This window comes from Colletotrichum karsti (assembly GCF_011947395.1).
Source record: "Colletotrichum karsti strain CkLH20 chromosome Unknown Scaffold5, whole genome shotgun sequence".
Taxonomy (NCBI): domain Eukaryota; kingdom Fungi; phylum Ascomycota; class Sordariomycetes; order Glomerellales; family Glomerellaceae; genus Colletotrichum; species Colletotrichum karsti.
The window spans coordinates 1362402-1376402 of NW_024065905.1; the positions used below are offsets into that span (position 1 = coordinate 1362402).

At 53.0% G+C, this 14001-nt stretch overlaps 6 protein-coding genes across 6 annotated transcripts; 5 read left to right on the plus strand and 1 right to left on the minus strand.

Annotated features, from left to right (window-relative positions):
• Positions 1-294: 294 nt before the first annotated feature.
• Positions 295-1630, plus strand: CkaCkLH20_02413 (uncharacterized protein; the record flags this gene model as incomplete). The annotated part of the gene is made up of 4 exons (XM_038885132.1): positions 295-477; positions 537-1039; positions 1103-1170; positions 1224-1630. The coding sequence occupies 4 exons, from the start codon at positions 295-297 to the stop codon at positions 1628-1630; spliced, it is 1161 nt and encodes a 386-aa protein (XP_038749920.1).
• A 1516-nt stretch (positions 1631-3146) lies between these two features.
• Positions 3147-4052, plus strand: CkaCkLH20_02414 (endonuclease/Exonuclease/phosphatase; the record flags this gene model as incomplete). Its single annotated transcript, XM_038885133.1, has 1 exon — positions 3147-4052. One exon carries the CDS (start codon positions 3147-3149, stop codon positions 4050-4052), a length of 906 nt encoding a protein of 301 aa, XP_038749921.1.
• Positions 4053-4854: 802 nt separating this feature from the next.
• On the plus strand, positions 4855-5653 carry CkaCkLH20_02415 (putative glutathione-S-transferase theta, GST; the record flags this gene model as incomplete). The annotated part of the gene is made up of 4 exons (XM_038885134.1): positions 4855-4977; positions 5031-5103; positions 5160-5334; positions 5386-5653. The coding sequence occupies 4 exons, from the start codon at positions 4855-4857 to the stop codon at positions 5651-5653; spliced, it is 639 nt and encodes a 212-aa protein (XP_038749922.1).
• A 946-nt stretch (positions 5654-6599) lies between these two features.
• CkaCkLH20_02416 (FAD binding domain-containing protein) lies at positions 6600-8201 on the plus strand (the record flags this gene model as incomplete). Its single annotated transcript, XM_038885135.1, has 4 exons — positions 6600-6910; positions 6964-7235; positions 7295-7662; positions 7734-8201. 4 exons carry the CDS (start codon positions 6600-6602, stop codon positions 8199-8201), a joined length of 1419 nt encoding a protein of 472 aa, XP_038749923.1.
• Positions 8202-8609: 408 nt separating this feature from the next.
• On the minus strand, positions 8610-9932 carry CkaCkLH20_02417 (methyltransferase domain-containing protein; the record flags this gene model as incomplete). The annotated part of the gene is made up of 2 exons (XM_038885136.1): positions 8610-9277; positions 9494-9932. 2 exons carry the CDS (start codon positions 9930-9932, stop codon positions 8610-8612), a joined length of 1107 nt encoding a protein of 368 aa, XP_038749924.1.
• Positions 9933-11381: 1449 nt separating this feature from the next.
• On the plus strand, positions 11382-12800 carry CkaCkLH20_02418 (O-methyltransferase; the record flags this gene model as incomplete). The annotated part of the gene is made up of 4 exons (XM_038885137.1): positions 11382-11715; positions 11774-11900; positions 11950-12416; positions 12481-12800. 4 exons carry the CDS (start codon positions 11382-11384, stop codon positions 12798-12800), a joined length of 1248 nt encoding a protein of 415 aa, XP_038749925.1.
• Between the last annotated feature and the right edge of the window lie 1201 nt (positions 12801-14001).

A 14001-nucleotide genomic window follows, 5' to 3' on the forward strand; every position in this document is an offset into this window, starting at 1 on the left:
ACAGCTCTTGACAGGCTTGACAGTCCCAACGAGCAATGTCTGGGGTTACATCCATGAAACCTATCCCGGTTCTGATCTTTTCTGTTCTCCGAGCGACGTACCGCCGCCACCTACGTGCCACGGCTCCTCTTCCCCTGCAGATGAATAGGAACTGCCGCACCTGCGGCCCCCAAAGTTGATAATTACTGGCGGCTTAAAAGTCCACGGGACGCCTCTTTGCAGATTCCGTCTAGATCTTCCCCCCCGTGACGGCGTATTCGACGAAGGACTGATCAACACGTGCCCGACGACAAGATGTGGTCAACGACTGTCGACCCCGAACTGCGAATGCTGACGCCAGATGGACTCTCGCTCGCCATCATTATCGTATCATGCGTGTTCCTCGTATTCTCGGTGATTTGCGTCGGACTACGAACCCGGATCCGTCTGATCGAGCGCACCTTCGGCCTTGACGATGGCCTCATGTTAGCAGGAACGGTATGGCAACCTCCAAATCAACAGATCTTCCACGGGGAACGCAGGCTTATGACAACTAGATCGTGTACATGGCGTGTGCAGGACTCGCAATCTACGGCTGCTTCGTCGGTCTCGGCAGGCTCGAAGAACACTTAAACGCCTGGCTCTGGGCTGAGGCTCTCAAGATTTATGTCGTCTGGATTCTGGTCTACGTTGGCGCGTTGGCGTTGGTCAAGTCATCGGTCTGCCTTACGATTCAACGCATCGTCACGACGGACAGAGCCCTTAGGATTACCGTCTGGGTTCTTCTGGGACTCACGTGGGCGTCCTTCTTCATCACCTTTATCGGAACTCTGCTCTACTGCCAACCGGTCGAGGCTTTGTGGACACCAACAATGATTCTGGCGGGTACGGGAAGCTGCGCGAATGTCGACGTCCTCATCGCCATCGGTCACGTTGCCACTAGTTCCGCCATCGTTACGGACTTGGCTCTCGTCGTCGTCCCTGCGGTGATGCTTTGGGGAACTCAGATGAAGACCCAGACCAAGCTCCAGGTGTTTGGATTGTTGTCCTTTGCTTCTGTGTAAGTTCATATCCTGCACTCTGAGCTCTGTGCGGAGCATAGTTGCTAATTCCTTGACTACAGAGCCGGAATCATCACGATGATCCGTATTCCCTATGTCAACCACTTCAAGGCGCAAACAAACCTCCAGTGTAAGTCGTCCACGTCATACAAACCCCGTTTCATCAAGTTGACACCACGCTAGTCTGGGTTGCCCACACCGTCCTCTGCTCCAACGTCGAGACTGGCATCGGCTGCATCGCTTCTTCGGTCCCGTCCCTCCGCCGCTTCATCGCTCGCACCCGCGGAACCACAGCGGAAAACTCAGCACCCAGCGGCAACAACCACAGCGCGGGACTCTTCACGTTCGGCAGCAAGCCGGTCGAGAGAAGCCGCGACCCGTACCGCAACCCAACAGATGTGGGCTTCAGTCTGGCCACCGTGCACGGCAGGGGCGACGACAGCTGGGAACGCCTCCAGGATGGCGACTCCGACAAAGGGGACCTGATCCCGAACAGCCAGAAGAACGGTATCCACAAGCAGTTCACCTACACGGTCGACGTCGAGACGGACTCGAGCGTGAAGACTTCAAGGTCTGGACACAGCCGGTAGGGAACCGTGGTCGAGCAGACGTCCGTTCGCCGCTCAGATTAGAGCACTAATGTATAAAATCTTGTACAACATCCACGAGTGATGCAACATTTCCCCATGTCCTTTTGCGCGTTTTCCAGGATAATCAATCAAAATAAGGCATTGACCACACGACATAAAAGAAGAGAATCCTTCTTCCGGGCCAATTGTGTGACCAGAAAGCAACGCATTAGTCTTGCTGTGGACTCTCGAGGAACACCCTCCACATGGTCAAGGGGGCAGAAAACCCGCCATCCGCCATCCGCGGTCGATATGGATCTCTGCTCAACACGTGCAAAACCCTGTCCTGGCCCCTGGCGCTTTGACATTTGTGAGAAAATATTCAACACCGCCCCATTGTCATCGGGAATGTGGGTTACCTCGATCGTGAGTCCGCGACTCGTATTTCCACCAAAATCACACGCAAAGACGCAAATGGACACCCGATTAACTCGGACCATCGTTGCTTTTTGTCAGTGCGATACAGTGCAGATCCGATTACCGACCCAAGAATTTGCACGGCAGCGGAAAGCCCTTGCCCAGTAGCCTTTAGGGGTTATGAATCATGACATTGACGACCGATTTGGGTACCGTAGCCATCGTGCCATTCGAAGCGGGAAGAAGGGCAAATGAGCCCTTCTTGCGGCGTTATTGATGCCAGGGGGTCAAAACTCGGAAAGCGTGAGAGAGATCATGCTTAGACGACATTGAGCTGAGACAACTCATCCCACCGTTTCCGAGGAGTTTCTTCGTTCGCTAGGGGCTTTTGACATAAACCTCTCAAGACTTGGCGGTTAAACGAGGCCTTCATCTCCTGTGAACCCTAGCCAGACCAATTTTGACGGGAAAAATGACGGCAACGTGCATCGCCCCCATCCCGAAAACAGCAAGTCTCTCACTCGTTGGTGGGGGAGACAACATGCCTAGCGGATGGGTTTCCGCCGCAATGTGCTAGAGAGAAAGGAGAAATAGTCAATGAGGGCCCTGGGTATTTATAAAATTCCTTCATATCGGCTCATAAATCTGCCGAAATTCTACTTCAAGCCGGGATGCTCACCGTCTCTTTTTCCTTTTCTCTCATCACAGAGGTTATCACGAGTATATGATGACTTCGGAGGTCGGTATGCCATCTTTGCCGAGCTCAGTCAAGCAACTGTCGCGGCGAATGAGGAACCCCGGGAACCCCACGTGAAGTCGGCCGGCTCCGAACTTGGGGGAAACGTGCGTGAAAGTTGTTGATCGAATGGTAGATGAAGAAGGATGTGCAGAACATGCATAGGCGAGGAACGATGTGACGATCTCTGCGTGATTGAGAGAATGTTGGCAGAACAGGTTCTGCGCGCAAGTTCCCCTCACCTGATAGCTGATGTCACAATACCAAGATTTTAAAGGGAAATAAATACGGTCGCAGAGAGATGTCTTGAGGCAGCCGGAGTTGTGACACAGTTACATAGTAAACGTTTCCTGATATTGAATTATCGACACAAATCTATTCGGGATGAAGTCCGCTGCTGCTGCTTCCGTACTGCTTGGAGTCCTCGGCGTCCATGCACAATCTGCCGATCTCTTCGTCCGGTTTATGACCTACAACATCCGCTGGGCCACTCCGATCCCCGGCATCAATGAAGCCCCGTGGTCCGACCGCCGGCCCCGTCTGACGGCCCAGCTCAACTACGAAACCGCCGCCCGACCGGAGTCCTTGATCTGCATGCAGGAAGTTGTCGAGGAGCAACTGCTCGACATCGCCGAAGATCTCGGATCCGCGTGGACCCACATCGGCGTCGGCCGCGATGACGGCGTCGCTGCCGGAGAGTTTTCGCCGATTTTCTACCAGCCGGGCGCTTGGGACCTCGTGGAGAATAAGACTTACTGGCTGAGCGAGACGCCCAGTGTGGTCGGATCGGTCGGCTGGGACGCCGCTCTCCCACGCATCGTCACGGTCGCCTCCTTCACCCATGTGGAGTCGGGGTTTCCGCTGGTCTACATGTGCACGCATTTCGATCACGTCGGTCAGACTGCGCGCGAGAACAGCGCCGAGCTTCTTGTTGGACTCGCGAAAGAGTGGGAATCGTCTGCAGGGGAAGTCAAACCGGTGTTTCTTGGGGGCGACTTGAACATCGAGCCCGACAACCCAGCTTACCAACTGTTGATCGCGGAAGGCAACATGCACGACACGCTCGATGTCACCCCTGAGGCGCGCCGCACGGGGAACTCCAAAACGTACACGGCTTTCACGGATGACAAGGCGGATGACACGCTCATCGACCACTTGTTCGTGCGGGATCCGACGATTAGAGGCATGGAGTTCCTGGCGCATGCCGTGCTCGCGAATCGGTTTGATGATGGAGTGTTTATCTCTGATCACCGTCCTGTTGTTTCCGATGTCAAGTTTCGAACCGGCTGAAAGGCCAGGCAGTGACTTCAGATTGGCCTTTTGATTCTTGAATACAACTCACATTCAATTGATGTCTGACCATAGTATCCTAAGCATGCCGTATGGCCATAATATCGCAATTGCAGACTCCACATTCAGTTCCAATTGCTTATCAATCGACATCAATCTTGGCAAACTGAGGTAACGGACGTCGGCACTTGTGTCTCCCGGCCCCCGCGTTCACGGTCCGGGGAGAGCCGCTCGGTTTCGCTCTCAGCCTGTACGTGTATGTGATTTCGGAACTGGAAACCGTCTCAGACGAGCGCCGACCACACGGAATTCATTTTACTTTGAAATCCAGGAAAAGTACCATACTGGTCCACGATGCTTATTTATCTTCGTCTTTGGGGTTGCTTCAACTGAATAACTTGTAGGAATCAAGACATTGGCTAGATTCGTGTGCAATCAAGTCTCTTCGTCTAATTATCGCTCTGGCAAGAGAGACAATAGCCGCTTACAGTACATTTTACGGAACGACTTGGATTCTTCTTCATTGTGGGCTGAAGCATCGGTCCCGGAATTTATCGAGGCCGGGGCAGATCGGCCGAATTGCTTCAATGTCCGCCATTATTAAGCCGTGCCAAACTTTCATGGACTTCTATTCTTAACCTCATGCTGGATTGAATACTTGATTTATAAGCTTGGAAGAGTAAATAAACGTAGAAAATTTGATAAATACGCAACCGTGAGCGACGGGTGCTTATGTTGCGTTATTGTTGGAAGACACCACCTCATCGCCTTTCTACGCTTTTCAATCTGAGCCCCTTTCACCATGAGCCTTAAACTTTACGGTCATCCCATCTCGCTTTGCACGAGACGTGCTCTGATAGTGCTCGCGGAGAAGAATGTCGACTTTGAGTTTGTAAATGTCGACTTCATGTCTGCGGAGCAAAAGGTTTGCCGCCGAACACTGCATCTGTATTGTGTTGTCACTAATCTGTGTGCTAGCAACCTCATTACAAGGACAGACTCCCCTTCGGACAGATTCCACTGCTCGAAGATGGATCTTTCGGTCTTTATGGTAAGACCGACGTGGTCGAGCATTGAGACATATCATTCTGACGATTATTCCCACAGAATCGAGAGCTATTGCCCGTTACATCGCTGCTCGATACGCCGGTCGGGGTACCCGCTTGCTTCCTGCTCAAGACGACATCCAAGCTCTGGGTCTCTTCGAGCAAGCAGCTTCTATCGAATACTCTCAGTTTTACGATGTGGCGTTGCAAGTCTTGGTGCAGAAGTTCTTCAACCCGTTAGTCTTCTTTCTTGCCTTCGTCCGACTTTCACTAACTGAAGCCTTCAGATCGAAAGGCATTGCTACTGATGAAGTCGCGTGTGAAGCTGCCGTGAAAAGGCTCCATAGTATCCTGGACATTTTGAACAAGATTCTGGACAGCCAAGATTACTTTGCCGGCGACTATTTCTCCCTCGTCGACACCTTTTACATGCCAACCGTTGGCCATCTGTTCCACGCCGGGGAAGGCGCTGCTTTCGAGAGCCTTCCCAATCTGAAAGCTTGGTGGGACAGGGTTTCGGCCAGGGAATCGTGGAAGAAGGTTGCTCAGCATTGAAAGTATTATAGCTGAAGGGGGGGGGGATGCCTGTAATAATGAACTTCAGCTTATCGCCTCACTGTGCGTCAGATTAGGACATCTTTTCACGGCTCGCTGCCTTCTTCGAGCTCATGAATTGTGATGCATATTGGGCAATAAGGCTGTTTTCCAATCCGCTTGAGTTTGCTGAGACAATCACACATCCTTGACGTAGACGGCTCAAGTCAAATCTCATGTCGAACATGTGCTGTCCATATTTCAGGTTACACACCCGAAGAGGGGATGTGTTGATTTTGTACATCGCTTTGGCGGCCGAATAACCAGACATCATTGATCGTTCTGAGCAAACATGCCAGCTTAAGCCCAGGTGAGTATTTCATCAGTTTGGATAACTAGCGATCGCGTCAGCCGTCACTGCATTATCAACAACTGGGGTTGACTACGTGTAGTCAGCGGCCCGGCCCGATGCCCGACTCCGTCCGGGTTGTAGTCTAGCGAGGCTTCGATCCGCCTTTATCTTGTCCGCAATGCATGGTTATCTAATTCGTAGAAAGCATCTTGCTATTTTCTAAGTGGAACGCGCCTTATCGCCGCGAAACATTCAAGCCATTGACTCAGGGCGGTGCGGCGTTTGCCAAGGTGGGATGTCCATGGGTCCATAACAAGCGGACTTTCGGCCCTTTGACGCCCGAATGTGCATGAGTAGAGATCGTCAGGAACCACAAAAAGTCGCCGTGTAACACTTCCTACCAGTTGAGTTGCATCAAATACATCAGAAACCCCATGTATGCCATGTGAGCGATGTCTCACCGAACGGCTTGGCTGCAGGGCTTAGGAACCCGCGGACGCCCATGCCATTCGATGCTCGACATCCGAACCAAAGAACTTAAATATCATCAGATCCAAGTAGACCAGGTGAACACGGTACGTTGACTTTCACCTCGCCAAGTCACCAACACACAACATGGAGGCTAACAAAGACATGCGCATTTTAATAGCCGGCGGCAGCGTCGCTGGGTTGTCCCTGGCGATCATGTTGGAGAAGTTCGGAATCGACTATCTCATCCTCGAAGCCTACTCCGAAATGGCTCCTCAACTCGGCGCCAGTATCGGAATGCTCCCCAACGGACTCCAGATTCTCGACCAGCTGGGTTGCTACGACCGGCTTCGAGAGATCGGTGGGGACGTCTACTACAAGTCTTCAATGAGGGCTTCGGACGGAAGGATCTTGACCGAGACTAAGGGCACTAGCCTCTCTGAGCGCGTTGAAGAGAAGTATGGACTTCAGTATCAGTATTGAAGACACGGAAAACTAACGCGTAGACTAGGACCGGGTATCCATGCGTGTTTATTGATAGACAGATGCTTCTGCAAGTTCTGTATGAGAAGATTCAGCACAAAGAGCGTGTCCTGACTGGAAAGCGAGTGGTTCACGTGGAGTTTGATGAGGCTGGTGTCACCGTCAAGACCAAAGATGGGAGTACTTACAGCGGCGATATCCTTGTTGGCGCCGACGGTGTTCGTAGCACCGTGAGGCAAGAGATGTGGCGCCTTGCTGCCGACGAAAGTCCTGGGGCTTTCCCCCCGAATGAAGCTGAAAGTGAGCGTTCTTCCCAGATGATTTGATTCCGACATTTCTAACGTCATGGCGTCCCTCAGGCCTAAACTCAAGGACGAAATGCATCTTTGGCATTTCAAACCAACCAAAAGGTTGGCGTGGAATGCAGCACTCAGTTTTCTACGACGGTAGGAGCTATCTCTTAGTACCTGGGCCGGAAGGTCGTGTGTACTGGTTCTTCTTCCACGTCATGGACCGCGACTATTACGGGAAAGATATTCCGAGGTTCTCCAAGGAGGACGAAGCAAAGTTGGCCTTCAAGCATCTTGACGACGCCATCTCAGACACCATCAAATTCAGAGATATTTACGAAGGACGCCGCTTTTCCACACTTGTGGCCTTGGAAGAACACGTCTTCTCACGCTGGCATTATCGACGAATCGTACTCATTGGAGATTCTGCGCACAAGGTATGTCAAGTTGAGGCTATTATAGACATACATGATATACATTGAGAATGACACTGACGTGTATCTTTTAGCTTCATCCAATCACCGCTCAAGGCGGAAACGGTGCATTGGAGACGGCGGCGGTCCTGACCAACGCCCTCATAGCAAAGCTGCGATCATCTCAACACAAACTCTCAGAAGATGAGATTGAGAGCGTCTTGGCGGAAGTACAAGCCGGCCGAATTGACAACATCACTGCCGCAATGAAAGAAGGACGGTGGTCGAACGCTATTGTTTGCCAGCAACTGCCCCTGGCCGAGCTTCTCATTCGCATTGTAATTCCTTGGCTTGGAGACGGCCTTATGTTCAACAGTTGGGTGAAAGCCTTCGAAAAAGGAACCCGAGTCAAGGCGCTCGACGTGCCGCAAAGGGTTGTTGGGAAGCTGTCACATGGCAAGGCGGACTCGCAGAGTCAAGCACGGAACTGGGCCAAGTGGGTTTCTGGAGCTGCTATTTCTGGACTTGCTGCGTTTATGATCATGAGATTGCGGAAGATATAACCAATTCTGGGACTATGGTAGGAGAAGAGACTGACACTAGACTGAAATACTTACATATACAACATCTAATAGGACTACGTTGGCGTGAAGGGCCGTCATTCTCTATGACCTCGGCCCAGAGAGTACTCTCTGAGGTGACCACATTTCAAAAGCTTCAGAGCAGCATGTGCTTGTACATGACACAGGTGCCGTGCTCACTTTATCAATCCATGCTTTGGCAATGACTTGAAGCATATACCATGTGATAAGATCTCGATTTTACTATCTATAAGGTTCCCTAGCCTAGGAGTTTCACTCGCCTCGTAGCTAGCGGAACTCCTGTCCATTGCCACCTCCCCTTCCATGCCGCCTCTGGGTATCTCACCGGCCCTAATTCGTTGACTTCCACCTCTTGTCCCGAGCATACTGTTACCCTCCCCCAGGCTTCTGTCCATAGACGACATGAAACGTCAAATACGAGTGTATTGACGTGTTCATCAAACTCTTTCGCACATCGATCAAGAACAGCTCAACCTCGTTGGCGCTCCACTTCAGCCCTCTCGTCAAAGGCGCCATGCTAACCGCCTGCAACGCATCGATGAGCATGCTTCGGTTGTACAGCCCAATAGTCTTCAACTTCGGATCCCTCGGCCACACCCCAATCGGCACCTTCCACACCTTCTCGACAACGTTCTCGAACCCGCTGCTCCGGAGAAGCTCGGCATTACGCTCCATCGATAACGGCTCGATGCCGAAGCTGCGGAAACCGGCCATGCAGAGGTCCACGAATTTGCCGTACCCATAACTTTCGGGCCCCGGCATGCTGCCGTCGTCGCACTGTAGGTGGAAGCGTAACTCCTGTAACTCGATCCATGCGCCGGGCTTGAGCGACGTGTAGGCTTGAGACAGGAGGGAAGGCCAGTTTTTGATCGCCATGCACATGTGCCGTGCGTGCACAAAGTCGAGAGAGTTTGCTGGCCATACCCAGTCCGCTTCGGCGTCGTCCACCATGAACTGGACGTTGGGAGGCACCCAATCTGGTTGAATCGGTGAGAGGTCGATGCCAATGACTTCTGCTTCAGGATATTCATCGCCAACTGATGAATAAGAGTTAGCTTTGGCTCGGCTTCTTCATATGACTCAGTTTAAACAGGTGCTCAAATGTAAGGAAACGATTCAATGACCACTGACCAACGTTCATAGCGATCGTGCATATGGGTTTATCAACAATAACAGAGAGGGAGCAACAGAAAGGGCGATGAGACGCCCAGATGATGGCAGAAAGATAGACATGAAATGGAAGAGAAACTTACTGTCAATGGCCCAAATACCCGTACCCGTCCCGATATCAATGATCTTTTGCGGGTTCTTCAACGGCGCGCTGTGCAGCTTTCCATCCATGACATTCACGCACATGGCATGCTTCATGTCCTCGCGCTCCTGTTCAGGCTCATCGTTCGGCAGTAGATACCTTCCCTCCATGTACTTGTGGTACCGTCGAGTATTCTCAAAGACGTAGTCTCGCACGCTGTTTGAAAGCGATGTGGACGTGGACCTAGAGCTGTTCGATTCGAAGCCTTCATCCCAGCCGTCGTCCACTCGTGCCGATGCGCCATCATCTGAGTCGGGTTCTACCGTGTTTTCGGTCTCCAGAAGGCGCGGTGATTGTCGGCCGGGTTGAGAGTGCTCATGCGGCGGAGGCGCTCGTGATGGCTCTGTTACTGAAGGTTGTCCTTCTGCCGTGTCTGCCATGGTTGTGTGAGGGCGACCAAGTGCTGATTCGAGATCCCGCGTTGAGATTCGCGCAGTGCTCAACGAGATGTCACTCTTCTACGTGTCGTTTGGCACCGTTGAGACCTTATGCGCTGGATCAGGGTACACCACACCGTTCACAGTGGACGTTGATCGTCGGGAAGCTTCCGTTGGAGATCGGAGACAATTCTACCAGAACGGAGGGTGGTTCGGTGTAATAAATGCCAAATAGAAACTCTAAAACAGCCCTTTGGTTTCCTGACGCGCAATCCGAACGGACCAATGCCCGTCAATTCCGTCGAGTCAGTGTATGGACGATTCTGTCAGTAACCGTCGAAGCTATTCGACAAAAAAAAGCATTGAAGCGAGAAGAAATCGAACAAGGAAAAGCCGTTGGACTGGTTTAAACTGCGCTGCGTCCCGTGTCCGTGTCCGTGTCAGAATAACATCAGCCATCGAGGAAGGATGAGCACGGAAGACCCAGGGGCATGATAAGCAGTCCTCCGACCCTTCGTATCAATGACACCACCATACTAATTTACCCCCGCGCTCAAAGGCACACGGCACAGCCTATCATGCCTCGTCGCTTGACGTGTTAGCCGGCTTTGGTCGGAGACGCGGCGGCGAACGAGCTGCTACCAGCCAGCCAACATGTTGCTAGTTGCGGCAGGATTCGTCTCCGGTCGAGGACGCTTGGGGAGGCGGGCATGGCCTAGAGGAGAATGGTCGGGGCGCCGGCGGTGGTGTAAAAGGACGGATCTAGAATCGTTGGCATGTGGTGGCGTTGGCTGTGTCTCTGGTTTGATGCGAAATGCTCCGACCTCCGTTCAGCTTCTCCCCCTCATACTCCCCTCATTTTGCCCTGTTCTCCTCATTGTTCCAGTCTAGCTCGGGGAGCTGAGCTTTGAAATTTCTTGCAAATCACTAACGGGCTTTCACCAATAGCGGGAGTATAGACGTGGTCGGCACGTTGCCGTCGATCTCTAAGATGGGTGCTCACCGAGCAGCCGGATCGAGCTAACGCTGCTTTCGCTGAAGGTCGCGTCGCCGCATTGGAAAAGGGGACTTTGGTAAGAAGGGGAGGGGATATTGGCAGGATAACTGAGCTTGGTCGTTCTTTGTTAGGTCATTTCTTCATTCTGCCCTCTCTCGCACTTGACTCTGCCCTCACTCTTACGACTTTGTTCTCATGTTACCCGGGGAATTGTAGTCTGATTCCAGCGCAGACAACCCTTGCAATACTGCCCGCATTCTGTGTTTCCCTCCGCGAGCCGTTCCGTGTCCGATTCCCGTGTGACATTCGGCGTATGCAATCTGACCGTTTGATCGGCAGACTCGCAGCAATTCTCACAACCCAAGAGGTGTCGTGTAACAAGCCACCTGAGTTTCCACTCAGCCATCGCAAACTCTCACCTATAAATCGGACTACACGGGTTATAAGTTTGTCCCATGTCGACAGACGTCGGCGATCAGATCCGGGCGGAAGCCTCCGCCGCAGCGGACGAGGTCAACACGGCCCTGCAGACGTTCCTGAAGGAGCCCGGGACGGCCGGAAGTGATCTCGATAAAGGTCAAAGACGGCGCATAGTGGATGCCGCCAATAAATTGATCGCTACGGTCAAGGATCCGGGCGATGAGTGGTTTGATGCGACGGCGCAGGTTGCGCAGTTGGGCGCGAACCGGTTGTTCTGGGAGTGGAAGGCTTATGATCACATCCCGTCGGAAGGAAGCATTTCGTATGGCGATCTGGCGGAAAAGGTCCAGGCTGAGACGTCCTTGATAAGTGAGTTCGAGAACCGCAGGTGAGTGTGAATAGAGTATGCTCAATTGACACTTGCCAGGGCGGATCGGAGGTGTTCTCACTTCCTTGGGTATCTTGCAACAAGTCGGCGACGACTCCGTCGCTCACACCAGACGTTCACGCATCTATATTGAGGGTCATCCGGCTGGCCAAATCGTCGGCATGGCGTACGTGCAATCCCAAACTTCTCTCTTCAACATAGCTAACACCAAACAGCTGGGAGAACGGCATGGTACCATACGTGCACATGCCGGCGTACTTTGAAAAGTACGGCCGCAAAGAACCGCAGACCCTCAACCGTGTGCCGGGGACCTACGCCTACGGAACGCCGGAGTACGGATGGTACGAGATGCTGCAGCACGACCCGCCGCGCATGCAGCGCTTCCTCCGGGCCATGGGGCCGATCGAGGAGAAGATGCCCATTTCCGGGATCTACGACTTCGGATGGGTTACCGAGTACGCCAGGACGAACCCGACGGACCGGGCGGTGCTTGTGGACGTCGGCGCCGGCCGGGGCCAGGCCATCAAGGCCATCCACCGCGAGAACCCGGAGCTGCCGCTTGGCCGCTGCGTGCTGCAGGACCGGCCTGAGGTGATCGAGGCCGTTACGCAGCTGGCTGATGAGGACATGAGACTTGTGAAGAAGCAAGTGATCGATTTCCACAAGGAGCAGCCCGAGAGAGGTAACAGAGATCCCCCTCCTGCGCTGGCGATCGGGGTGTGTGAGACAATGCTGACCCGGTGCAGGTGCCCTCGTCTACTGGATCAGACGGTGTCTGCATAACTACGGCGACGAGCTCGCGGTGAACATGCTCCGCATCATCGCCGATGCCATGGCGAACGACAGCCGGCTCCTGATCCAGGAGGACGTCATGGGAAACCCGCCGCACTACACCTCGACGATGCTGGACTTCATGATGCTGACCTTTGGCGGCAAGCAGCGCTCGCTTGAGTGCTGGACCGACGTCCTCGGGCGCGCCGGGCTGGAGATCCGGAGCGTGTCGAGGGGCCAAGGACCGTGGCGTCACTTGGCCGTGATTGAGTGCGTCAAAGTAGGGCACAAATGAGGAGAAACGTTCAGTGTGTATCGGCTAGGGAGCCGAGATTGTGGGCGTCAGGCCGGTACGAGAGAATCGGTTGAGTTCGCGGCTTGCATGTATTCCCATTGCGGCGGTGCTTGTGCAGATGTCTGTCTGGCCGCTGTCAACGAGCGGTGAAGGTGTCGTCAGAATTGTTCGAAGGCCAAGCCGCGTTGGTTAAGCGGAGCGAACTGGTGGGACGGGGGGGCCAGATCGACAGGAGGCATTTCCACCTTCATCAGGTCCACCGCTCGCCAAGGGCATTTGACATGTTGAGGTGGAGTTGTTGTGCGTCTTCGGATGGATCTTGTCGTGCTCGGCGCACAACACCAAAATATCTGGAATACTCACGATATCTATACTCACAACGAACACATGTGTACATTTCCGTAATAGCTCACAAAGACTGACTCGTCGTACATCTCACGCGAAGACCTTTGTGTAATCATATGACCTTCCCGCCCTCACCGCTTCTTCGCCGGGACACCGGCCAATGCGGCCCGGTCCGCCCTCCGTGCGCCGGGCGCCGGATCCAGAGGAAGGGCCGGGCTTCACTGTTGATCAAGACACCGCCTTTCGTTCCACCTGAATAAGTCCGGGGCCTAGCGGTGTCCACCGCGCTATTGATTGATGTTCGCAGTAGGTTTGTTGAACGGCGTCGGTGAGCCTGGATGCAGATCAGACGGAAAACCAGCTTTCATTTCACTACCATCACGATCATCAAAGCGAGAGAAGTCATGTGTGAACTGTATCAGTAATATTGTGTACTACTAACAACTCTCAACCCGTAAACGAGTCTCTGGTCACAGAGACGTTCATTCTCCTCCTCCAAGTGACTTGCGACAGCTTTCATCGCGTCGTTCTATCATCTATGCTTCGCTATGCCAGTCTGATGCTCAATCGAGCCTGCTCAATCGAGCCTGCTCAATCGAGCCTGCTCATGCCTCATCTCTCATCTCGGAAAGACAGCTCAACAAAACATTACAAAAAATGAGTTACGCAACAAGGAACAAAACGAATAGTAGTAGAAAAGCCAACAATACCAAAATGCTGGGTATAGAACGCCAGTGCAGCTTGCCGAGCCGCGTGTGCAAATGCCAACAATATGCTCGGGATCCGTTTCCCACCAACCATGTTTCGAACACCGGCATTAAAGCAATTAAAAGAAATCCCAAAATAGTCGAATTTT